This window comes from Thamnophis sirtalis, unplaced genomic scaffold, assembly GCF_051295495.1.
Source record: "Thamnophis sirtalis isolate CommonGarterSnake01/CBP01778 unplaced genomic scaffold, rThaSir2_p1.2 scaffold_1, whole genome shotgun sequence".
In the NCBI taxonomy this organism is placed as follows: Eukaryota; Metazoa; Chordata; class Lepidosauria; order Squamata; family Natricidae; genus Thamnophis; species Thamnophis sirtalis.
In genome coordinates this window covers 113,699,820-113,724,469 of record NW_028261381.1, presented here as the reverse complement: position 1 = coordinate 113,724,469, position 24,650 = coordinate 113,699,820, and the positions used below count along the sequence as shown (strand labels likewise).

Genomic DNA, 24,650 nt, shown 5'->3' with positions numbered 1-24,650 from the left:
AAGTTGCCTACAGAAGTTGTGGATGCTCCATCACAGGAGGTTTTTAAGAAAAGACTGGACAGCCACTTGACTGAAGTGGTATCAGGTCTCCTGCTTGAACAGGGAGTTGGACTAGAAGACCTCTAAGGTCCCTTCCAACCGGCAGGGCTGGCAAGAAAAGGGGTGGGAAGGGAGGGAAAGGGGAGGCAGTATTACAGCAAGGCAGCTGGTGAGTCCTGCCCAGGAGGTGTTGGTCTAACCAAATATCAAAATTTGCCTCTTCCATTAAAAGCAGTGGTTGGTTGCTTTTTTCCTACTGGCAGGTACTATAATGATACTATAAGAGTTCAATAATTTCTTCCCTTAAATATTCCAGATTAAAGCTTTGAGGAGAGCACTCATAGCTATCCTGGTTGCAAGGACAAACAAGCTTAGTCTCCGGGTCGTGGGTTCGAGCCCCACATTAGGAATGTCAGCGTTCCAAATATCATGCAGAATCAGAGTCCAAGGCAGAGCTATCCATAGCCGTTGCCAACATGCCTGTCTTATTAAATTGGAACTTTAAGGATAGCTCTGCCTTGGACTCTGATTTAATTCTGCATGATATTTGGAACGCTGACACTTAGCAATAGACCAGTGAAAAATACAGCAGCATATTTTAATACTGCTTCATGGACTGGAGAAAAGCATGTAATGCAAAAATTACGAACAGCCCGCAGTTAACCTCACTGTTCACCCTCAAATCCTGGGGAGTTTAGTTCAATGGATCAAGGGATCTTTAAACTACATAGTTTTACCACACATTTTTAAATAAATATAGTAAATATCTATTTGCTATTAATACTTGTTACTTTTAAAACTTAGATGCTACCTCTTCAGAGTCACAAGTAGCTTACAACAATTAGAATGCAACAATACAGAATCACACACTCTCTCAGTCCAATTCATCTCACAGGGTTTGTTTTTGTGGGGAAAATAGGAGGAAGAAGGTGTGCTGCAGGGGTGGGTTCTGGTAGAGACTACTGCTGGTTCGCTTAGGGACGCGCTGTGAGCGCATGTGCAGTACAACTAAAATTGCTCTGCGCATGCGCAGAAGCAAAAAACAAGATGGCACCGCCTATGGTGCTGCCAGGAGAACTAGTTCAGGAGCGTGGCAGGCCTGGGTCACTGCTAGTTCCAGCGACCCAGTCCACCAAACTACTGGTCCGAACCGGTAGGAACCCACCACTGGTGTGCTGGATATATTCACTGCCTTGAGTTATTTGTAAAAAATAATAAAGGCGGTTATAAATTTAAAAATAAAGTCATTTGTTAAGATAACGTTCTATTTAAATTAAATTAATTGATAATAAATAAACGCATACCACAAACCATAAATAAAACAAAATGAATAGTTTAATGTATAATTTTAGAGGCATTCCTTAGGAAAAAGGATGACTGGTTATTGTGTCTTTGATCTGATAGTGGTGAATCTTGGGGAAAGCAAGAAATAGAACATTTTATTTGCAAACCCTTTTTCATATTTTACCTGTGCAGGAAACATTGTCATTAGCCAAGATGGCCCCCGCTGAACAAATACAGACAGGTAAGTGACTGCCAGGCTCTTGTTTGCAGATACCTGACTGACAATGGCTGCAATTCACATAGACTTCAATGACTACTTCACCGTGACTTTCCATAACTAAAGGAGGAAAAGAAGGAAAGGATGGAAATTATAGTTCAAATGTTTCTGAAAAGCACATCTCTAAAAAGGGGTACAGGTTTAATATGCTAAGAAACAAGGGACATTTCCTCAGTAGATTTTCTATCTGATAAATAATAAGGGCACATCTTGAAAGCTACAGAAGAATATTTTTCCAATGCAGAACTAACAACTATGGTAAGCAAACACATTCGCTTTGATTACTGACTATGTAAACTATCAATCAGTAGAACAGGCTGCCACATGGTGGGGTGAGTTCTCTTTATTTAAAAATTGTCAAACAGAGAGAGGTTGGTCATCTGTCACAGATGCTTTAGTATAATGTTGCTCAACCTCAGGATTGTAAAGATGTATGAATTTCAGCTCCCAGAATTTCTTAGCCAACATGCCATACTGGCTTTCTGTGATTTCAACGGGGGGGGGGGGAAGCTTGTGGCCTCTTAAACATAAACATATTAATTACAGCAGTACAACCTGGGAAAATATATTTACTATGGAAAATAATTCCAATTATGGAATATTCCTGCATGCCAGCACTTGCCACATTGGCACAAACTGCATAAGCAGCTTCTGGGGTGACTGAATTTGAGCGTCAAGCATGCTGCGACATATTAATGTGTCAGAATAACTGAAAGCATTTTTAATCTGTTTGGATAATGCCATAAAAAATGATTCCATTATATTGATACAAGTAGATATAAGTAGAGTTCACAGATAAATGGCATCATTCTTATGTGGTGTTGAATCTCTGTACTTCCCCTAATCTCCCTAATCCTCCTTTAGTCCTAAGAGTTGATACAAAAGGAACATGTGAATAGATCAATATACTTGAAGGATAAGATAAATGATAGTCCCAGATGTGGAACTACATCTGACCTGCCAGAGGGCTCAAGAAGATCTCCCCCATTGGATTTACAAAGGATTCCCCATACTGCCCATCAGCTGTAATGTCATCTGTTTCAGAAGCATGTCCACCTACAAAAAAAAAAGAGAGAGACATATTTTGCAGGCTACAGGGATCCGTAGCTTGTCTACTTGCCAAGTGATCCAAACTAAAATATTTAAATTTCACTCTTTGTACTGAGATCACACTGCTGTTCTTTTTTTCTCCTGAAATTTGCTGGAAATTGTTTTTATTCTATGGTTCGGAATAGATTTAAGTGGAATGTTGTCTCTTCATTCTAAATGTACTATTTGAGTTCCTGGACAAATGTGGCACTACATATTTAGTTTTGCTACACTCTCAAATTTTTTATGGGTTTGGTTTTCTCAAATGATAAAACATTACTGGGAATATGTTCCTAACAGTTTATCAGAAATGGAAAATACATTGGCTATGAATGCAAGTACACACTATTTGCTTCGGCACTATCAATGATGAGAACTAAATTGTTCAGATAGCTAATGTTACGCAGGTTAATAAGTTAATATGAAATCATGTTTTCTAGATATAACATTCTCCATTTCTTTTTACTGTGGATGCCTTGGACATGGGGCAACACAATAATTTTGAAAAAAAATGAAGGTTCAACTTGATATAAACTACGTTTTATACCTTTGTAGCCTCCTCCTCCTCCACCAGATGTACAAGCTCCTCCACCACCACCAAAACCACCAGAAGTGGCCCACTGGAGTTTCTCTAATGCTTGTTGGCAGGCCTCACCACCTTCTCCACCTTCCAGAAGTGATTTTCCAGCCCAGGGAAACTGGGTAATATCTTCCCAACCACCACCTCCACCTGTACAATGTGAAGAGAAAGATAATGATATAAACAGGTAGAAATTGCACATCAGTTAGAACTCACCAATAGATACAAATACATATATTTTAAAAACAAATTAATAAACATTAATGTAAGCATCTATAAGCTATTTCCAATATTTTGCTATTGTACAATTTCCGTGCTATAAATTATGGGATTCCATTTGTTGGAGAACTACAAGCCAGGCAAGAAGGAGGGATCAAATGGGGAATTAGCCTTGAGTCCTTGTGCAGCTGCAGGAGCTGCTGACCTCTCCTAAGTTCCATGGGGCCTTCTCTGTCCCAAGAGAAGTCAGGCAGTCTGGGGACAGTCTTGTATTATATAATAAAATAATCAATTTGAACCTTTCATATGTGAATGAGGTTGCTTGCACCTGATACCATTACAGGAATGAAAAAAAAATAGTTTACATTTCTATAATGTTCTCTCTGTCTCTGTCTCTCTCTCTTCCTCCCCTCCCTCCCCCTCCCCCTCTCCCCCCTCTCTCTCACACACACTATATATATATATATATATATATATATATATATATATATATATGTATGTATGTATGTATGTATGTATGTATGTATGTATGTATGTATGTATGTATGTATGTATGTATCTGTGTGTGTATGTGTGTATGTGTATGTGTATATATATATATATATATATATATATATATATATATATATATATATATATATATATATATATATAGTGACACACACACACACACACACACACATATATGTTGTATTTGTGCTGATAAATAAATAAAGGGAGACTAGTATAGATCTATACTAGTCTCCCTTTATTTATTTATCAGCACAAATACAACACAAATGTAACAAAAAAGCAACAGTAAAAATATTGGGTTTCTGTCTGGATGGTCTCTTGTGACGAGCTGATGGACAGAGAATGGAAGCAGTAAACCTCCTCCCATATTTGGGCATACCAGGGGTTGTGACTCTAAATATATCTATATATCTATATATCTATATCTATATCTATATCTATATCTATATCTATATCTATATCTATATCTATATCTATATCTATATCTATATCTATATCTATATCTATATCTATATCTATATCTATATCTATATCTATATCTATATCTATATCTATATCTATCGATCGATCGATCGATAGATAGATAGATATGTGTGTGTGTGTGTGTGTGATATGTATATAATTATTTTTAACTTAGTTTTCCAAAATTTACCCAGCGTATTTATTTCCATGCCTAAAACATGCAGGGATTACCTCTATAATCCATGAAACTTTAGGTATGGCTATTGTTCCTTAGGGCTGCTACATTTAGGCTGCAAATATCTGAACGACCACTAAGGGCACAAAAACGTTTTTTATTTGATATCTGTATATGGGAATGGGTATCTGCTGATGCCATTTCACAATCAATTAGATTTTATAAAGTAGATATAGTGGGCCTAGCTGTTCCTCTAATTTCCAGTGCCAACACTGGACCATCAACAATCATGAAGATTGCCAAGATTCCCATTCCTTGAGTCTACTTCCAAAAGTCTAAGAACATTTTTTTTAAAGCTTAATTCCTGTTTTGGACAACTGCTGTTATGCTGGTCAAGGTCAATTATCCTTCCCCAGTGCTACAAGCCTCAGAAAATCCCAATGTAGCAAGCTAAACTGCACATTAAAGGATAATAAAGCATAGGGAAATAAACATAACTTTAAGAAGTTATTTTTCTAAGTTTCATTGCAATCTAATGTGAGGAATTTTCAGGCAGAGAAGGAAGAATTCATCTCTAGCTCCCTGCGTGCTGTGATGGCCCCTGAATATTTTCTTTCTCACACAAAGCTAAAGAAATGCTTTCTTTGGTGCTGAAGGAAGCTTTCTTCGAAGTTTAATTGCCCAGTGAGGAGAGAAATTTCCAGGACAGTGGTGAAGAACCAAAAAAATTGCCCAGTAAGTATATCAATGCTCTGAAAAAGAATTTCACACATGGAGAACAATCAATGCCGTGGGCTTCATCTGGAAAATCCTCTCCTATGCATTGCATTAAGGGGTAACTGAGCCAGTCATTCTCTCTTGACCCAACCTACTTCTTGTTGTGGGGCAAAAATTAGGGGTATACATCATTGGATACCACCTTAGCTTCCCACAGTATAAAGAACATAGGACACATTTTCAGCTAAGAACAACTAAAATACCAGGATTTTCACAAAGAAAGAATGGCAAACTGGAACCAATCTGAGAAAAGAGCTGGAAAATAATGGCAAGAGTAAATTTCAGAGTGATATGGAAAGGACCATGACAATAAAAAGAACTCACAAGCATCTTAAAGATTACTAAAGATAAAGGTAAAGGTTCCCCTCGCACATACCGGCATGTGCTAGTCGTTCCCGAATCTGGGAGGTGGTGCTTATCTCCATTTCAAAGCTGAAGAGCCAGCACTGTCCAAAGACATCTCTGTGGTCATGCGTGACCCATCAAAATCGCGCTCAACTAAACCGCGCCCGACTAAACTGCGTCGCTGACGTCATCAACAGGGCGACAACAGCCAGCGCGGAGAAAGAAGGGCGCTTTAAATAGCGCTTTGGAAGCAAGCCAATTCAACTTAAGGTAAGGGTTAGCTTTAGGGTTAGCTTTAGGGTTAGGTTTAGGGTTAGGTTAAGGGTTAGGATTAGGTTTAGGGTTAGGTTAAGGGTTAGGGTTAGGTTAGGGTTAGGTTAAGGGTTAGGATTAGGTTTAGGGTTAGGTTAAGGCTTAGGTTTAGGCTTAGGTTTAGGGTTAGGTTTAGGGTTAGGTTAAGGGTTAGGTTTAGGGTTAGGTTAAGGGTTAGGTTTAGGGGGGTTAGGTTTAGGTGTTAATTTTAGGTTTAGGGTTTACAGCGTGCTTCTGTCTCCGCGCTGTTGTTGCCCTGTTGATGACGTCAGCGACGCAGTTTAGTTGGGCGCAGTTTAGTCAAGCGCGGTTTTGTCGATGAACCGTGGTCATGTGGCCGGCATGACTAAACACCGAAGGCGCATGAGATGCTGTTACCTTCCCACCAAAGGTGGTTATTTTTCTACTTGCATCTTACATGCTTTCGAACAGCTAGGTTGGCAGAAGCTGGGACAAGTAACAGGAGCTCACTCCATTACATGGGGCTAGGGTTTCGAACCACTGAACTGCTGACCTTCTGATCGACAAGCTCAGCATCTTAGCCACTGAGCCACCGTGTCCCTTCTTCCCTTATATAATGAAGTGTTAAAAGCACAGAATTTGATGGCTAGATTTGGCAGGAATCTTTTTTATAAAAAAATTACTGTGATATGTTCTATAGCAGGAGTGTCAAACTTATGGCGCTAGGGATTTTGAACCGCCGAACTGCTGACCTTTCTGTTTGACAAGCTCAGCAGCTTAGCCATTGAGCCACCACTCTTAAAGACTACTAAGCATGCCTATTCTTGCAAAAGCTTTCAGGTTATGAAAAATATTGATTCGGCATGCATGTAGTTGCACATATTGTAACCCACAATAAATCTTCGCCTTAATACAGCATACTTCAAATGCTTAACGTTCAGTCTGTTGTCTTTGTATTCTTTTAAGTTTCAAGGGAGGCCCCCAAGGCGACAATAAGTTCTAACTGGCCTAAGTTTGCATCTACAAACGTAAAATTAGCATACAGTATAAAAGTGTCATGCTAATTCATTTCCTGTGAAGTATCTTCGCTTTATATAATGTCAACAGATGTTGTTTACCCAGCTGCTGGCCCCTTATCAAGAGCAGATCCTCACCTGCTGCTCCAGTTCTCCCATTGACCCCAGGTATTGCCGAGCTGTTCACATATTGTTCCAAGAACGCATCGTCCAGGGCGCTCTCCTGCGCCTTCAGATAAGCCTTTCCTCCACCCCCTGCCGCAACAAGCAAAGGTTCAAAAGCTCCATCCTTCTGCTGCTCAAGAAATCACACACACACATACACACACACACAAACACAAGGAAACATTAAGGAAAACATTGAAGGTTCAAAGTCAAGAACCAAGCAAAACAAAACCCCAAACAGGAATAAAAACTTGACTGGAATAGCTGACATTCTTTGGCCCGAGAGGCAAGCAGTGTTGCCAGTAACTCTTGAATCGTTTTAGGCCTGCCTTTAAAATCAGGAGGGTCAAGTCACGTAATTTCAATAGCACTTAGACTTATATACTGCTTTACAGTGCTTGTACAGCCCTCTCTAAGTGGTTTACAGAGTCAGCCTTTTTCCCCCAACAACCTGGGTCCTCATTTTACCCACTTGGGAAGGATGGAAGGCTTGAGCCTGGTGAGATTTGAACTGCCAAATTGCAGTCACCTGGCAGTCAGCAGAAGTAGCCTGCAGTACTGCACTTTAACCACTGTGCTACCGTGGCTCCTCAAGCTTTCTATTCAAGCTTTCTAGAACAAATTTTAGGAAGGGCTAGGAAAAGCGATAGCCTTTCAGCTGTTGCGGGACCAACAATTGTCTGATCTGGCTTAAAATATTCTCTCTGTCTGAGGAACTCTAATAAGTGCCATACTGAACATCTATGGAAAATCTCACTCATCCAGTTCATGGTTGTCCCAAAGGTGCTTTTTTCCCCTCAAGAGGCAACTGGACTTTCTGGATTTTCTTTGAGGTCCTTTCAATAGTTCCAAGAAGGCTCCACATCCATTTGCACCACTGAGGTGACTCTGACGACACAGAAAAGCCTCCAAGTGGCCTCAACAACTCACTAAAAAAATGCAAATGGCCAGTTGTATGCAAGGAGTATACATCTTTCTATTCCCCATCCTCCAGTCAGAACTGAAGAAGCTTCTTGGATGAGAAATGAAATGTCTTCAAAGAAAAACAAGACAGTACAGTTGCCTCTTGGGGCTTTGGGACTTCCATACTGAAGATTTCTCAGCATTTTCAGCAAACCACCCCAGAAACCTTTGAAGGAAACCTTGCCAATGAAGTTGATATGCTACCAATTAACTCTATTCTTTTGAACAGCAATGGTAACCATTCAAAATGATTCAGAAGAGAAGGACAACAAAAGGAAAAGGGCAGGAAAGGGTGCAATGTTAACTCAGGGGTCATTCATAATTCAAATTGTCTTGGGCTGTTTTAGGACTGCATGGTGGAGGTTTCAATCCGGGGCCATATCATTTATCAGCTGCTAAGCATTTCAGCAATGAACATTTTGATATCCCCCATTGCAATAACTCTCTCCATTGCCTAGAACTCCATCATGTTTGCACCACTATGGTTAAATATTCTCCAGATGGGTAGCTGTTTCAATTGGCCCTTAAATATTGCTAACTATAGCTAGCTATTGCTAAATAATTGCTAGCGGTCCTTAGTAACTGCTTGCAAGAGATCATGAACACTTACTCGAAATACATAGGTGGCTCCTCCGCCCCCGCCCCCTCCTCCAGCCCATTCAGTCAGTCCCTTCGCTTTTCTGTATTCTTCTTCAATTTCTGAGGATTCCCCCAGGCAAATCTGCTTAGTGTGATAGTTAATCTGAAAGAGCAGAGGGGAGGAAAAAAAAATGAAAATCTGAAGAACATTTTTATTTAAATACACAGACAACTGAAAATATTTCTCCTTGAATCTTTGATTTAGTTGGTTGATAGATTTAGATTTTGCCTTATTCCAGGAGCTCAATGAAATAGTTCTGGAAGCCATTTTTTTAGTTGTATCACAATGCGATGCTGAGCAATGATTAACTACAGATGGGAACCTATGGTAGACATCTGCAGCTAATGAGAATAAAGTGGGGGAAATCCCAGATTGGAGTTAAAGTGCTAGGAATTACTTGAGAATGTAGCTGGAAGACTGAGCGTGCCCCCTGATCCAAATCAACCAATGAGCTTCAGTGACTGTATATGAACCTGAACCCAGGTTTCATCAGAACTGATCCAACATGTTATTTATAGAAATCTGAATTCTTCTAAAACAAAGTTTCCCCAACCTTTCCAGCTTTACTGACTGGGGAGAGGGTGGGAGAGGGGATAGTTATGCCCAGGCAACAAGTGCACGCATGTGGGCATACAAACCATCACTTGTGTAAATGGAGCACATGCACACACGCTCTCCTGCTGCTTGTGCAAGTGGGGATGCATGGGCATGCTTGCCCGCCGCTTCCAGGGCCCAGTTTCGGACAACTCAGGGGTTAGGGACCCCTATTCCAAAATGATATTAATCTGCTTCAATATTTGTGATCAATGAATTATGATTGCATGTATTTACTACTGCAGAGAATATGCACTTTTAAAAAAATCCTGAACACACATTGGGCTCACTTATTCTTCACATTAGGCAAAAATGCCACTTTTAACATTTTCTGTCTTTTGAGAGATTCCCCACCCCTCTCAAATGTATCCATTACAATTGTTTAAAATACATTCAGAGCTGATCAATATTAGATTTCAAAACAGTCTATAGCAGTGGTAGTCTACCTGGTCCCTACCGTCCACTAGTGGGCGTTCCAGCTTTCATGGTGGGCGGTAGGGGTTTGCTGTAACTCTGCTTTATAAATTTTATAAAGTAAAGTTACTTCCCTACTTTACAAATCACCATGACTGTGGAACCGGTGAGCGGTTAGAAAATTTTACTACTAACAGAGATACAAAAGTGGGCGGTAGGTATAAAAAGGTTGACTACCCCTGGCCTATAGGTTCAACAAAGAAGACATTGATTGGAAACTCAAAAAAAAGAATGGCAGAACTTCAAGCTAAGCCAAAAAAAAAAAACCCACCCCAAACAACTCTTCTTTGCAATCCTTTGTGTACTATTTCTCATTTTGGAGCTATCATTATTGAGAAGGCTGACTCGTGAAATATCCCAATCAATCTTTTGTCCCAATCTCAAAGTGCACCAAGTGCTTGGAGTGGAAAGTGTGTAGGCCTCACCCTTAGGCAGGCATCTTCCCCTTGTTGCCCCACCAACATGTAGAGGAGCTCATCTTTTTCCAGTTGGAAGTTAGCTGAGATAAAAATCCCATGGGACCGTTTGTTGTGGTTCTTGGCTCCCTTCCCTCCAGCTGCTCCGTAGGCTGAAATCCTGGAGAAGAGTAACAGCAGTTAGGAAGAAACTCCCTGGCTCAAAATGAGGCTCCAAGGTGTTATCATATTGATGTATTCTCATTCTGTTCCTTTGCCATTGTTAACTTTATTGTTCTATTATTTTACTTACTTTTACAGGCCTTTTTATTTTTTTTTATTTTTTTACAATCTTAATTAAGCTGCCTAGAGTAGCTCCACGGTGACATAGGCAGCAAATAAATTTAACAAAAGAATGAACAAACAAACATCCAGCTCATCTTTAATGTGATTGGTGGATTATATGCCATTAAGGTTGTTGACCCTTAGTAACGGCATAGATTTTCTCCACAGTGATCTGCTCTTTCGGTTTCTCAACAGTTCATTCTTCACTACTTGTCCTCTTCTTCTCTTTCCTTCCTCATGTTTTATTATATAACACCTTCAAAATCTTTCATTCCTACATTACAGATTTTATGTATTTTTTAAAAATACACTGATAGGAAATACAGCATATTTAATGTAGGAATAAAATCGATGCCCTGTCTTAATGAAAATATTACATGGCTAATGTATTGAAATGAGCAGGGTGAGGATGGGAATTCTTATAATTATTTATTAAATTTGTTTGCCATCCATTTTGCCACTATTCCAGATATATCTGGACTACGGCTCTCAGAAAATCTTGGACCACTGCTCATAGTGATTAGATTCATGGGAGGTACCATTAGATGTCTCAGCTTAAAAGTTAATACATAAACAGTCAGTCATCCTTGATTTATGACCATAGCTGAACACAAAATTTCTGTCATTAAGTGAGACGTTTGTTACGTTTCAACCTATTTTACAATTTTTCTGGCCTCAGTTGTTACGTGAATCCCTGCCGTCGCTAACTTAATTACCCGGTTGTTAAGTGAATCAGGCTACCCCATTGACTTTGCTTATCAGAAGGTCGCAAAAGGGGATTGCAGAACCTTGGGACACTGCAACCGTCATAAATATGAGCCAGTTTCCAAGCTTCCATTGTTGCGTATGCTGCAAAGGTCACAACTGTGAAAAGTGATCATAAGTTCCTTTTCTGTGCCGGTGTAACTTTGAATGGTTGCTAAACAAACTGTTGTAAGTCAAGGGCTACTTGCATTCTTATTTCCTCATCTCATCACATTGATACTCACGTATATCGGTTTGACACTGGCACTTTCCAGATTTGTACCCCTCGTAGATGTCCCTCTTTTTCCACAGTCACGGACATATTGGTGTTGTGGTAAGCACTATCGCACTGTGCTTGCGTCGGTCCTCGAGGCCCACTAGCCCCACAGGCTGTAAACCACCAGAGATTAACAGGTGTTTCTCCTGTTAGAAAAACATTCAGAGCTGTGAGTAGCATGTCAGCTTCACTTTCTTTCCCAGACCGTATTCACACATAATAAAAAGAAAAAAAAGTATCATTGTTCCGGCAGGTCCAGCTTTTGATTTCTCACTAGTTGCTTGTTTGCTAAATTTATTGGGCCATCTTATAACAGGGGAGTTCTGGGTTGCGTACAATGTTAAAACTCTACAAAACACACAGACACACACTCAGACACATCTGCGTGTCTCTCTGTGTGTGTGTTTTGTAGAGTTTTGTCTGAAAAAGTTTTTTTTACTACTGTAGAAAGGTTTTTTTACAGTATGTATGTATGTGCACACACACACACACTTCCTACAAATCCATTTCCCCTCTGGGGGATGTTTTAGTAATAATTTTGCATTTCTAGCATTAACACAGTTGTCTACATCTTTATGCGTTACTGTACCTTTCACTGTACAATTGCCTTTCTAGTAAACCACATGCTTGATTGTGCAACTCTACTTTCTCCTACCCAAAGGCTTTCAGCAGCTATCTGATCACAAGATGTAGCCTTTCAGTGGTTTGAATGGCTCTGTCACTTATGGCAATGAAGCAGCACCAGAGGTGGGTTCCTACCAGTTTGGACTGGTTCGGCTGAACCAGTAGTAAATTGGTGGCCTGGTTGCTGGAACCGGCAGCGACCCAGGCCTGCCACGCCCCTGAACCAGTTCTCCCATGGAGGTGCCATCTTGATTTTCAGTTCTGCACACGGGCAGAACAATTTTCACTGCAGAAATGTAATTTTTTTCCCTTTTCTAATATTTTGCGCAGGCACAGACCTTTTTAGTTGTAAATGCGCACTGTCGAACTGGCAGTAATGCCGGCAGCAACCCACCCCTGATCAGCACTAAAGGTTGTGGAAAGCTTCATATCAGAACTGCTTCCTTTCTTGCTCCATTTAAAACTCTCTTTCATTTTTGACTCCTTTTCCAATGAAATTTTAGCCAGAATGGCCACCTTAAGAGGACATTAGATGAGACAAGCCTGATTATCATGTAAGATTCTGAATCTGCTGATGTGGAAACTGGTTAAAAATCAAATGCATGTTTTGATCACAGTTTGATCCCAACCTAAACCAAATGGAAAAAAAAACAATCAGTAAAAGTGACTTTATGGTAGCAGCTTTGTTGAGCATGATCAAATAAAAAAACCTGAAATGCGGTGGAATCCTAAAAAGTTATGTCAATTTCTACTTTGCTAGTTTCATCATAATAACTAAAAAACAAAATATTGCATAGATTGATTATTTTTGAACCAAAACAATGAACCCTTGAACTGGAACTACTTTGAGAAATATTTGTATTTTAATAACCATCTCATTGGGACAGAGGTGGGTTGCTCCCGGTTCAGCCCGGTTTGGCTGAACCAGTAGTGGAATTGCACACTCCTCAACTGGTTCCCTGGTCTGTTTTGCCGTTGTTGCCATGTTTCTGCGCATGTGCAGAACAATATTTAGTCAACTGTGCATGCGCCAGCAATGTGTGGCTGGCACGTGAGTGAGAGAAGTGAGTGCAGCGAACTGGTACCAACCGGTATAAGAACTCACCCTTGCATTGGGAGGATGCAACTATAATACATCTATAACACACTGGATTTCATACTACTTCTTTTTAACAAAATTAAGACATCTATATAAAAATGTAAATAATAATAATTGATTCAAACATGACATAGTTCAGTTCATATAAGTCAATAAGTTTGGAAAAGAAAACAAAAGAGGGGGTATGTATGGGAGCTTTGAACCAGACTGAAACTCAGGCAGGAATATTTAACTTTTTTGCCTTGTATTATGGTCTCAATTCAGGGACCACAGTCAGACTCCTGAAAATGATCTGCTCTTCACATTGGGGAAAAAATATATCATAATATTATTGCTCCAGTACAAAACGTTATACATTCTAGGGCTGAATTAGAATTACAGTAGGCCTATTCTTCACAATTCTACCCATGCATTACCCACAAGACTACTTATGCCAAGGAAATAAGGATATACAGGAAATATGGTTGAAAATTTAAAAAATGCTAATTTAAGAATTATCCTGTTCTTTCTGTCCTGAAGGATCTAAATAGTTCCTGTAGCTTTCTATAACTGCAATGTTGTTCAAAAGCTGTTTTACTTCCGATGCCTAGATTTAGCATTATGTCAGTAACTATGCCGTAATTAGCATTATGAGAATAATAAGTTCACTATGAGAAAATCTTAGCAATAAATTAGTTATAAATGAAGTGGGTAGACAGTAATAGTCACCTAAAAGAAGAGGTTCTTCCAAAGGGTTAAAAAGACGCTCATCCAATCTATCAATTGCCAATGGGTAGTGCTGCTCTCCATCAGAGTGGCTTTGTTTTCTTCCTGCCAGAATTTGAGAATGAGTGAAATGAAATGACAGAAGAAGAAAAGGGTTGGATTTGAAAAAAAAAAAAATCCGGTGCAGAATTTTTTTTTTGCCTAAAATTAAGAAATTCTATTTGTAAAACTTCAGAAATAAATATTTAAAAAATGTTAATCTTGAACAAGTGGAACTAGGAAACCTGCAAAAAAATGACACAGCAAAGTCATTTCTTTCCATCTCTACAGCTGTCCAAATTCTGAAACTAATAATTAACATGGATTAATATGAAACACAGATCATTTTGCATTTTCTCCTGTTTTTATGAACCCCGTTTAGATTGAAATGCTGGTTTTGCCTCTCTTCCTACTCACTGCAAGCCCACAGCAATTTTCTGCATTTGGCTTAGCAAAATGTTGATTTTATTCTCCCTAAAATATTGCGATGATTTGTATGTAGTAGCAAGAATTGTTACTGAACTGGAAAAATAATTGCCTTGTCTCCCCAAGGACAATGTTGTCATTTGGTAACCTAATTTTGCCAGTAAATAACCATCTGCCATATAGAAAGCAGATCTTTTACCAGTAGCAACCACAGTCACAGAGTGAAGTCTGAAACAGTTGTAATGGCATCTGCAGTGATGCGAATAAAATAAATTCATACAGCAATGTAACGGAAAACACTAAAAACTACCACATTATGTTTTCCCAGGAAAACCATCAATGCCTGAACATTAGTACAGAAGCCTTAATAAAACAAATAGCATAGATCATGGGTGTCAAACTCAATCATGTCACATGACATATTGTGATGTATTGTGATGTTTTTTGCCTTTGCGAAGCCAGGGTAGGCGTGGCGTGTATGTGACACATTTGGCCCGTGGGCCGCCAGCCTGAGGTAGGATGCAGCACTAAAAGAAACTGATTTAATAACCCTAAATTCAGAGGTGAAAGTCTTAAGATGTGTACATGTTTTGGGCAATTACCAATTGAACATATGATAATGATAATGAAAACAAAATGCACAAAGAGATTGATAAGTGCAGTTATACTATTAATAATAATGTCCCACTTTAATGAGCATTGATCATTGGTTAAAAACATAAGGTTTTTTTAAATTCTTTGTATGTATTTTGAGGTAGAGGAAGAGATTAGCTACAGAAATAATTGGGGTATCATCTACTGTAAACATAAATTCTACTTATGGTGGTAACTCTGGATGAAAATCCCTAATGCAATATACTTACATTTGTTTCTCCCAATTTATTGGGTGTAATCTATTGCAATATTATAAGGACAGACACCATAGGGCAACCTTTTAGCCCCCCGTGTTAGTTATCTGAAATTTTGTACTATATAAAGCATTTTTGTTCTTGACAGATGCCGAACACTGGCAGAAATAATTAACTTTCCCCGCTCTTCCCCTCCTTGCCAGAGAAAGCTATAAACAATTTCTCTGGTGAGGCCTAGAAAATTTCCCAAGTATCATGCTGGAATAAGGATACTGGAAACAACTGTCAGCAGATGATAATTAAAAGGTGGCAAGGTGGCTCAGTGATTAAGATGCTGGGCTTATTGGCTGGAAAGCTGGAAGCCCAGATTTGAGATCTGAGCTCCAAGTGACGGAATGAGCTCCCATACTTGTCCTAGCTCCTGCCTGCCAACCTAGCAGTTTGAAAGCATGTAGATGCAAGTAGATAAATAGGTATCAGTTCAGTGGGAAGATAACAGCACTCCATATCATCACGGTGGCCACAACACCACAGAAACATCTTCAGACAGCAATGAAATGGAGATATGCATCACCCCTTATAGTCAGCAATAACTAGCGGAGTAAAATTCACAAGGGCTCTTTGATCTTTTTTTCCCCTAGAGTAAGAGCCAAATGAAGATCAGTAGGAAGGATTGTATGAAATGCCTCCACAATTGTCTCTTTTTGCATGTTCAAAAAAGTCCATTATAGATACAGACTAGGAGGTAGTGGAACTAAAGAGGCAGGATTTCTCATGTAGTGTTATTCAGTTTGCGAATACTCAGTGGATGACAATGGAACTGATTTGTGCTGGACAATTGTTTTGTCACGGCCGTGATAAAAATGAAATTAATGTAAAATAAACTATGGAGATTAAAGAAAAGCCAAATAGTGGTACTTATAACTGAGCACAAAGAAGTTATTGAACTCCTTGGCCTTTGGTTATTATTTTTAAGATGCTAAAAATCATGAAATATTTCCAACACAGTTGCTGACACCCAGAGATACAAATCAACTTAGTAACTGTTGTAAATCACTCTTTGGACTATTGCCTTGGTTTGTATGCTTGCTCCAGTCTTTAACGGAGCAATATCTCAAACCAATTGTCCTCGGGCAGTTCTCCGTGTTTAAATAACTTTTCCTCCTTTTCTGAACAAGATTCAAATTGTAAGGGTTTTCTCACTATCTCAGTAATAAAGCAACCATGTTCCTAGACTCACTGATAATTGTTGAATTCTATAACTTCTAAGATTCTATAGTCAGTTCTAAAGCAATAGTATTTATATATTGCTTCATAGTGCTCAGAAAGGCTGAGTCACACTTTGAGCTGGTCAGGATGTTAGTACCTTTCATTGCATATAATTTGTATCATTGGATGAGAGTTCCATCTGCAATTTTTAAAAGAATTTGAAGGCCAATTCGAATATGACTGGCTTCTATAAACTAATTATTTCATGCACAAAGCAAGGCATAGCTTCTTTCTTTCTTTTTTAGTTTGAATAGTAACAGCGAATTTGATAAAGCTTTACCCACATTTCTTTTCACAATTTACTTCCCTTGCCTCTACATAGCCAAATTCCCACTTATTCTTCATCATTGTTACTTTTAATTTACTGTTACTATTCAATAATTATATTAAATGTCAAGTACTACTGTGTTCCACTGCATTAACACAACATCTTATAGATTAGATCAAAGGATGGTTCTGCTTATGACCTGCTTATGATCTTACCTGATTAAATTTTTGAAGTTCCTGGAGATGGGCCATATCACATTTCACTTTTATACAAGCTATCAGTAGATAGATTCAAGCAAGGTAAAATACCACCACCAAGCTGAAAACTATCTGTGTCAAAATAGGGATGCTTCTGGAAAGAGATAAGGATGCTTCTCTCCAAACTGGTTTCAGATCAATATGGGTTGCTAGTCTCAGAAAAGAAAGCATTGGCGGTAACCCGTGCAGTGGCTATCTAGGGCACAAGGCTGACTTGATGTTAACAGAAGGGCATCTGTTAACAGAAGAAATTAAGAGGAAATTAAATCTAATTGTAGCACCTGCTTACCCAGTGGTTGGATTCAAAAGTTTTTACTACCTGATCTGTGTCTTGGTGGGCGTGGCATGGCTTGGTAGGCATGACTTGGTGGGCGTGGCAGGGGAAGGATACTGTAAAATCCCCATTCCCTCCCGATCAGCTGGGACTCGGGAGGCAGAGAATAGATGGGGGTGGGGCCAATCAGAGGTGGTATTTCCCGATTCTTCAAACTACTCAAAATTTCTGCTACTGGTTCTCCAGAACTGGTCAGAACCCACTGAATACCAACTCTGTGCTTACCTCTCATGCACAACTCCCACAGAGATTTTCAGCAGCAAAGCTTATAAAATAAAGTTAGTAATACAGAAGTATTATAAGCTGAAGTGGGAAGTAGCAACCAAGGTGTTTTTCTAATCAACAAATTCTGGGTCCAGACTGTTAATCAGGGAACTACACTAAGCAATAGAAAAAGCATTCATTATCAAGGAAGAAGAGGGTCAGCTAATCAAAACTGCATTTTCACAAGCTGTAGCAGTGAAATATCATTCAACTCCTCAGCCACTCCTTCTGATTCATACAAACTACAAAACATTTTCTGTAATGAAAGGAGATGAGTTAAATAGCCGGAACGCATGAGGGAAATAAATACTTCCGTCTTAGCAAAAAGAAAATTAAGCTTTCTTACGGCTCTGTTTCCTTCCTTCCTCTTCCTCCTACTTCCCTCCTGCAAAACTTCAGACTTCAGACTCTTTCCCTGATTAATTAATTGGAACTGTCAGGGATCTCCAAAGTCTCTCTTGGCAAAGAAGGATGTAATTTTATTACAGAAAGCTGCTGGGTTTCTCCAAAATGTAATTGAATTAGAAGAGATGAACAGCCTTCTTCTCTGAAGGAAAACAATACAGCTTATAGAAATTCAGGGAGCATCAGTGAGCCTGAATGTTTTTTAAAATATCATCTTATTGATATATTCTGGTATTTTAAAAAGAAACATGCTGTCTTACTTGTACAACAGCCTTTTCTAATGTGATGTATGCCAGTCGGGGTGGATCTATAGTGAGATATGATGTCCTACTCAAGGAGAACTCAACTCCGACCCTGTGGAATCAGCTACCCCCAGAGGTCCGGACCTTACCCACTCTCATGGCCTTCAGGAAAGCCATTAAAACCTGGCTGTTCCAGCAGGCCTGGGGCTGTTGATCTTAGTGTTAAGGTCCAGCCCCGATTAGAACGTATGTGCGTTGTGAATTTTAAACTACTTTTTAGATTTTATTTTGCTTTTTTTTTTTCTTCTTTCGTTGTAAGCTGCCCGGAATCCTCCGGGATTGGGCGGCCTATAAATTTAATAAATGAAATGAAATGAATGAATTTGAAGTTGAAAGAAGGATTGGAGTTGCAATGGCATATTTGACATTAATAAAGGAAAATATTTTTAGCTCAGGGTCGAAATAAGGGGTCCTTGGTGCTCTCTGAGCTTGGTTGTTTTCTTGCAGATATTTCATTAGCCAAACTATGTAACATCATCACTGCTCACTGATGATGTTACTTGGTTTGGGTAACAAAACATCTGGCAGAAAACAATCACGCTTAGAGACCAACAAGGGCCTCCTATATTTGATATTAGTTCACTATTTAGAATTAAAAGACAGATTTAACTAGATAAGAAAAGTCATGCTTTTGAGTACAAAAAACGAGTTTAAAATTGTGTTGTGTGCCAATGATGGACATTTATATGATTTATATAGATTTATAAACTCTTGTCGATACTGAATTTGGAAAATTAATATGTTAAACATTGTATGATCCAATGGGTAAAGAATTTTGGTGATAATATAATGTTTGAGCAGTGGAATTACAGGTGGACTAATGGACTGAAATTTTACTGAATAATAATTTGATTTTTTTTAAAAAAATAAGATGATGCATTGTTGGTATTTAACATCTGAAAAATTGTCAAAAATGTATATAGGAGTTTCAAATGTAATTGGAAATTCAACTGATAAGAGAGTATTTTTTATCATCTCTGGTAGATTTGTGACAAAGAAATACTGGGACCAGACTTTTACTTTAATTCACAGCATCTTAAAATAAATATAAAATTGCAACCAGAAGTTATCCATTTAGATTTGATGGACGAAGAACATGAAATAAAATTTGGAACTTTGTTATTGTATATCTTGACAGTGGTGAGAATCTTATATGCACATAGATGGGTAAACATACTAATTCCCACGGTGGATGAATTGAATTGAAATGTTATGAAATGTAAAATAAAATGTTGTCTTTTCCCCCCTGTATTTTGTAAAATACTTGGAGATCATAGCTTCTCTCTCTTTCTCTCCACTTTTTTCCCTTAATTTTCTAACATTTTTTGTATGTTTATAATGTAACTTATAAAACAATTTAAAACCCAGCTTATATTCCATTCCTCTATTTTTTCTTTCACTGTGAAAAAAAAGCGGGGGAGGAGAACCCAATCAAACATGATTATGGGTTATCAAAGCTACTCTATCAAAGGAGAGGCAGCAACTGGTAATGAGTTGCTGTGGGCACAAAAAGAGGGGAGAAATTCCAAAGGTTGGGAAGAACTGAAGATCGTGCCCACCGCACAGAGTAACTTTTACAGTATTTCCTTGGTTCAAAGTTCAGCTTCTTGTGCAGTGCAAACACAGGCTGGAGATTTGGGCAGGTTTTAAATGCAGAAGAATCAAGAAATAAAGCAGTAAGGCAGCAGAGGTATCTCAAGTGTGGTTAGGGATTTTGAGCCAGTTTTTCTTGGTATGGGGGATTTCTCTTCCCTTTTCCCACTTTTAAACCTATCTGACAGTAACACAGACATTTTCTACCAAATTATTATTTGATAAATTGTCCCAATGGTGCTTTTTTTCAAAAGGGAACTGGATTTTGTTTTTCTTTGAAGATGTTTTGCTTCTCAACCAAGAAGTTCCTTCAGTTCTGAGAAGTGAAACATTTAAAAAAAAAACCAGAAAGCAGTTGACTTTTGAAAAAGCACTTTTGGGACAATCATGACTTGGATGACTGAGAATCTCCACAGACATTTAATAGATTGCTACCATATTTCAGTGGCATAATGTTGGTATGCACTAGCTATGGACTATGAATATACATTATTTGGCTAATTAAAATATTACCACAGAAGAGGCCTTCTGATCTCAAGGGGGGAAAAAACCTGGCTTACCATTTAATTTCTTTATTGTGGCAATTATTTCTAAAGACATTTCACATATGTTACATTTAGAAAATGCTTATGGGGGAAAAATTGTATGTAGAAGTAATAATTGCTTGCTTTTATACTCTCAGAGCATAGCACTTCCTTAATTAGAAATAACTCACCATTAGAGAAGCAGTCCAGACCAAAAGTTATGTTGTCCACAGCAATATCAGCTTGTGAATTCCAACCCCAATTAGCGAGAAGCTCCAGATGAAAGCTTTTTTTTTTTAACAAAACATATTGGGAGAGCAAAAAAGAGATATTAAAAAAAATTAACCTACAGAATAGAAGTCAATGAATAAACATGAAAATGAACAATTTCAAAAAGGATACTAATTAAAACGGGAGCTGTAAATCTGCAATACTGTTTGAAAAAATAATAAGGGTGCTCCTTACTTTAGCGCATTTCATAGCTCCATGAAAACAAATATATTAGAGTTTTTGAAATAAACCTCCCAAAATTGCCTGTTACAACAGAACCAATTAAGAGTCATGTGGCATTTTAAGGACTAAAATCTTAAAATGTTTTTTATGATTGTAAGCTGCCCAGAGTTACCCTATGGTAAAATGGACAGCCAATAATAACAATAATAACACTAATAATAACAACAACAATAATAACAACAACAACACAAATGCCATTAAGGCCAAAATTGAAAAATCTTCTGATGATGCCAAATGCAGACTTTGCAAAGAAGCTGATGAAACTGTTGATCACATACTCAGCTGCTGTAAAAAAATCGTGCAGACTGATTATAAATTGCGGCACAATTGACATCACAATACCAGGTGATAGCAGGGTCAACGAGAAGGAATATGAAAAAATCGCAAAATACCAGGACTTAAAACTTGAAGTTCAACGATTATGGCACAAACCAGCAGTGGTAATTCCAGTGGTAATCGGCACACTGGGTGCTATTCCAAAAGCACTGGAATTACATTTAAAACAGTTAAAAATTGACAAAATCACCATCAGTCAAATGCAAAAAGCCGCACTGCTTGGATCTGCACGCATATTACGAAAATACGTTACGACGTCCTAGGCCCCTGGGTGGGGCCCGACGAGTAACCAATGCCAAATCTGGCAAAACAACTGGCCGCTGTGATACAATTGTATAATAATGATACTCAGAACATCTTATATTTTAAGAAGGTATTTGGTTGATACCTAGGACACTGGCAGTAAACCGTATCAACTATTAGCACCAGTCAAAGGTATTTGTAATGCATTTTTGAATGTTCAGTTGGCTGAGTTTCATGTTTAATGAATAAAGTATATAATGATGATGATGATGATGATGATGATGATGATGATGATGATGATGATGATGGAAGCTGATGTGTATTGCAATCTGTGTGGATTGCATATCTTAGATTTCACAGCTGGTGTATCCTCTTAAATATTAAACAAGATTGTGCCCAATCAGGGTACGTATTTAGCTGCTATGGCTATAAAGCCAAGTTTTCCATATAAAAAGCAGCTTTCTTTTTAGTCCATTTGTGCTATGAAAGGCAGGCCTCCAAGCCTGGTATCCCAGCTGTCCAAGTTAAATAACAATTACATGACTTATGAGTTTTAATTAACATGGATTCAGAAGTGTTCTGGACTATGTCACGTACGGGGTCAAATCCCGCAAACCATCTCTTTCTGTATAGGATGATTGCAGTACATATCTTGGGGAATAGAGAGAAACAAGAAAGTCAACACTAGGGCAGAAAGACAAGAGATGAGGCTATTCTTCTCGAGCCCCTATTTATAGTGAGGTTCCAGAAGCAGGAAATGTCTAGGTGATTAGTAGAATAGAAGAAGCATCTGTTTCTAGAGTTTATTTTGTATGGGGATAGAGAAGTTTGTAATTTAGAACTTGGTTAAAATCCTTTAATTTGCTTTGCCTGAGTACTGCTAACGAAGTTAATGTTAAGCCTTTTTATCTGTGCATGAATACAATGATTTGCTTTGAAAAATCTTCTTTTTGAAACTCTAAACTGGGGCATCAGTCATCTTACAAAGCCAGTTACAATCTATCTTGTGATCTGTAAAAATGCACTTATATACTCTATATAATCTCTCTCTCTCTCTTTTTGGAGTAACCTTCTATGAGAGTAATTTTGAAATTTTTACTCTTCTATATTATGGACTCAGTCCTGCTGCAACAATACATGAGAGCTAAAGTGCACACCTTAAACTCCAATACTGTAACTGCAGGCAGCTTCAGTGAGATTATTGTTTCTAAACTGTAATGTTTAAAAAAGCACAAATGAGAAATGATACAAACGACTAGAAAGTGAACATTATTTCTTGCATCTCAAACATTTCTGAGGTTTTAGAAAACCTCTTTTGTAAATCCAAAATAAATTCTTGCTTGAGCCCTTTTGCATCTTTTGATTTGTCATTCGTATTTCCACTCTGTCACCTCTGTCTTATAATTTCTTTATTTTCCAATATTTCTCCATCAGTTAGAATTTGTATCTCCTCTTTATCTATCCATACATTCTTCCATATTATTATCTGTTGTCATCATCATCAGCAGCAGCCATTCAGTTGTGTCTGACCCTCAGCCATTCAACGGATCAGTACTTTCCAAACTCCTCTGTCAATCACTGTCTCCACCAGATCTGCCATGGTCATCCTAGTGTCATCCTTTAGTGTCCTGCCAGTAGGTACTAGGACAGCCGTTTCTCCTTTTTCTGATGATCACTCCCAGCATGATTGACTTTTCGAGTGAGTCAGCTTCCATGACATGAACAATGTATGACAGTCTTGGCTTCAAGTGAGGTTCAATCTAGGACCATGATGGCGAACCTATGGCATGTGTGCCACAGGTGGCACGTGGAGCCATTTGTTAGGGCACGCGAGGCGTTGCCCTGTCAGCCAGCTGACTTTGGCCTTCATTTTTGGCCATTTTCAGGGAAGCGTCCAGAGGGCGAAAAATAACCCAACGCGCAAACCAAAAGTTCGGGAACAAACTTCTAGTTTGCACATTGGGCCGTTTTTCTCCCTCTGGAGGGCCTCCAGGGGAGGCCGTTTTCACCCTCCCCAGGCTCCTAGAAAGCCTCTGGAGCCTGGGCAGGTCAAAAAATGGGTCCATCGCATGCCAAAAGCAGGGGGTGGGTGGGAGTCACACGCGCATGCGCACAGGGGGGCACGCACATAAAATTATAGGTGTGGGTACGCCCGTGCACGACCCCCCCGTGCTCCCCCTGCTTTTGGCACGCAATGGCAAAAAGGTTAGCCATCACTGGTCTAGGACTTCTTTGTTCATTGTTTTGTTCATTATTTTTGCAGTCATGGGTTGTGTAATAGTTGCCTTCAGCACCACAGTTCAAATGCATCCACCCTTCTCTGTCTGCCTGTTTCAGAGTCCAAGTTTCGCAGCCATAAAAAGCAATTGGAAAAATTATTGCATTAACTACTCTTCATTTGATTGTGATTTTCCAGATGTTATTCATACCAGACATTGCAGTTCTTCCAGATTCTTCTGATCTGAGGCCAACAGTCATGACTTTGGTTGATTTTAGAGCCCAGGAAGATGAATTCCCTTACTGTTTCTATGGTCTCATTGTTGATCTGCATTCTGACCTGTGTCTTCCCTGCAGTTGACATTATCTTTTTTTTTTCTTGATGTTAAAAGTGCAGCCCAAATTTTTCACTTTCATCTTTGACTCTCAGGATTAGCCACTCCAGATCCTCCTTGTTTTCTGTTAGCAATATTGTATTATCTGCATATAGGAGGTTGTTGATATTCCTACTACTGATTTTAACCCCAGTGGTAGACTCCTCCACATGAGCATTTCTAATAACTATTTCTGTGTGCATGTTGAATAGTGTAGGTAACAGGATGCAACCTTGCTGAGTGCCTTTTCCAATTCTGAACCATTTTGTGTCTCCATATTCTGTTCATAACAATAGCTGCCCGATCAGAATAGAATAACTGGATGAGTTGGATGTGATATGGTGATATTCCCAATTCTTTCAGG

At 38.8% G+C, this 24,650-nt stretch overlaps 1 protein-coding gene across 1 annotated transcript in view; it reads right to left on the bottom strand.

Annotated features, from left to right (window-relative positions):
* Positions 1-24,650, bottom strand: part of LTK (leukocyte receptor tyrosine kinase) — a 112,420-nt gene that overhangs the window by 25,499 nt on the left and 62,271 nt on the right. Inside the window, exons 11-19 of the mRNA XM_087722376.1 lie at positions 20,795-20,889; positions 14,078-14,179; positions 11,615-11,792; positions 10,311-10,461; positions 8,788-8,919; positions 7,188-7,344; positions 3,237-3,419; positions 2,558-2,656; positions 1,508-1,660 (exon numbers count right to left, since the gene is read on the bottom strand). Of these exons, the coding sequence (XP_087578502.1) occupies positions 1,508-1,660; positions 2,558-2,656; positions 3,237-3,419; positions 7,188-7,344; positions 8,788-8,919; positions 10,311-10,461; positions 11,615-11,792; positions 14,078-14,179; positions 20,795-20,889 (1,250 nt within the window). The remainder of the gene's footprint in view (positions 1-1,507; positions 1,661-2,557; positions 2,657-3,236; positions 3,420-7,187; positions 7,345-8,787; positions 8,920-10,310; positions 10,462-11,614; positions 11,793-14,077; positions 14,180-20,794; positions 20,890-24,650) is intronic.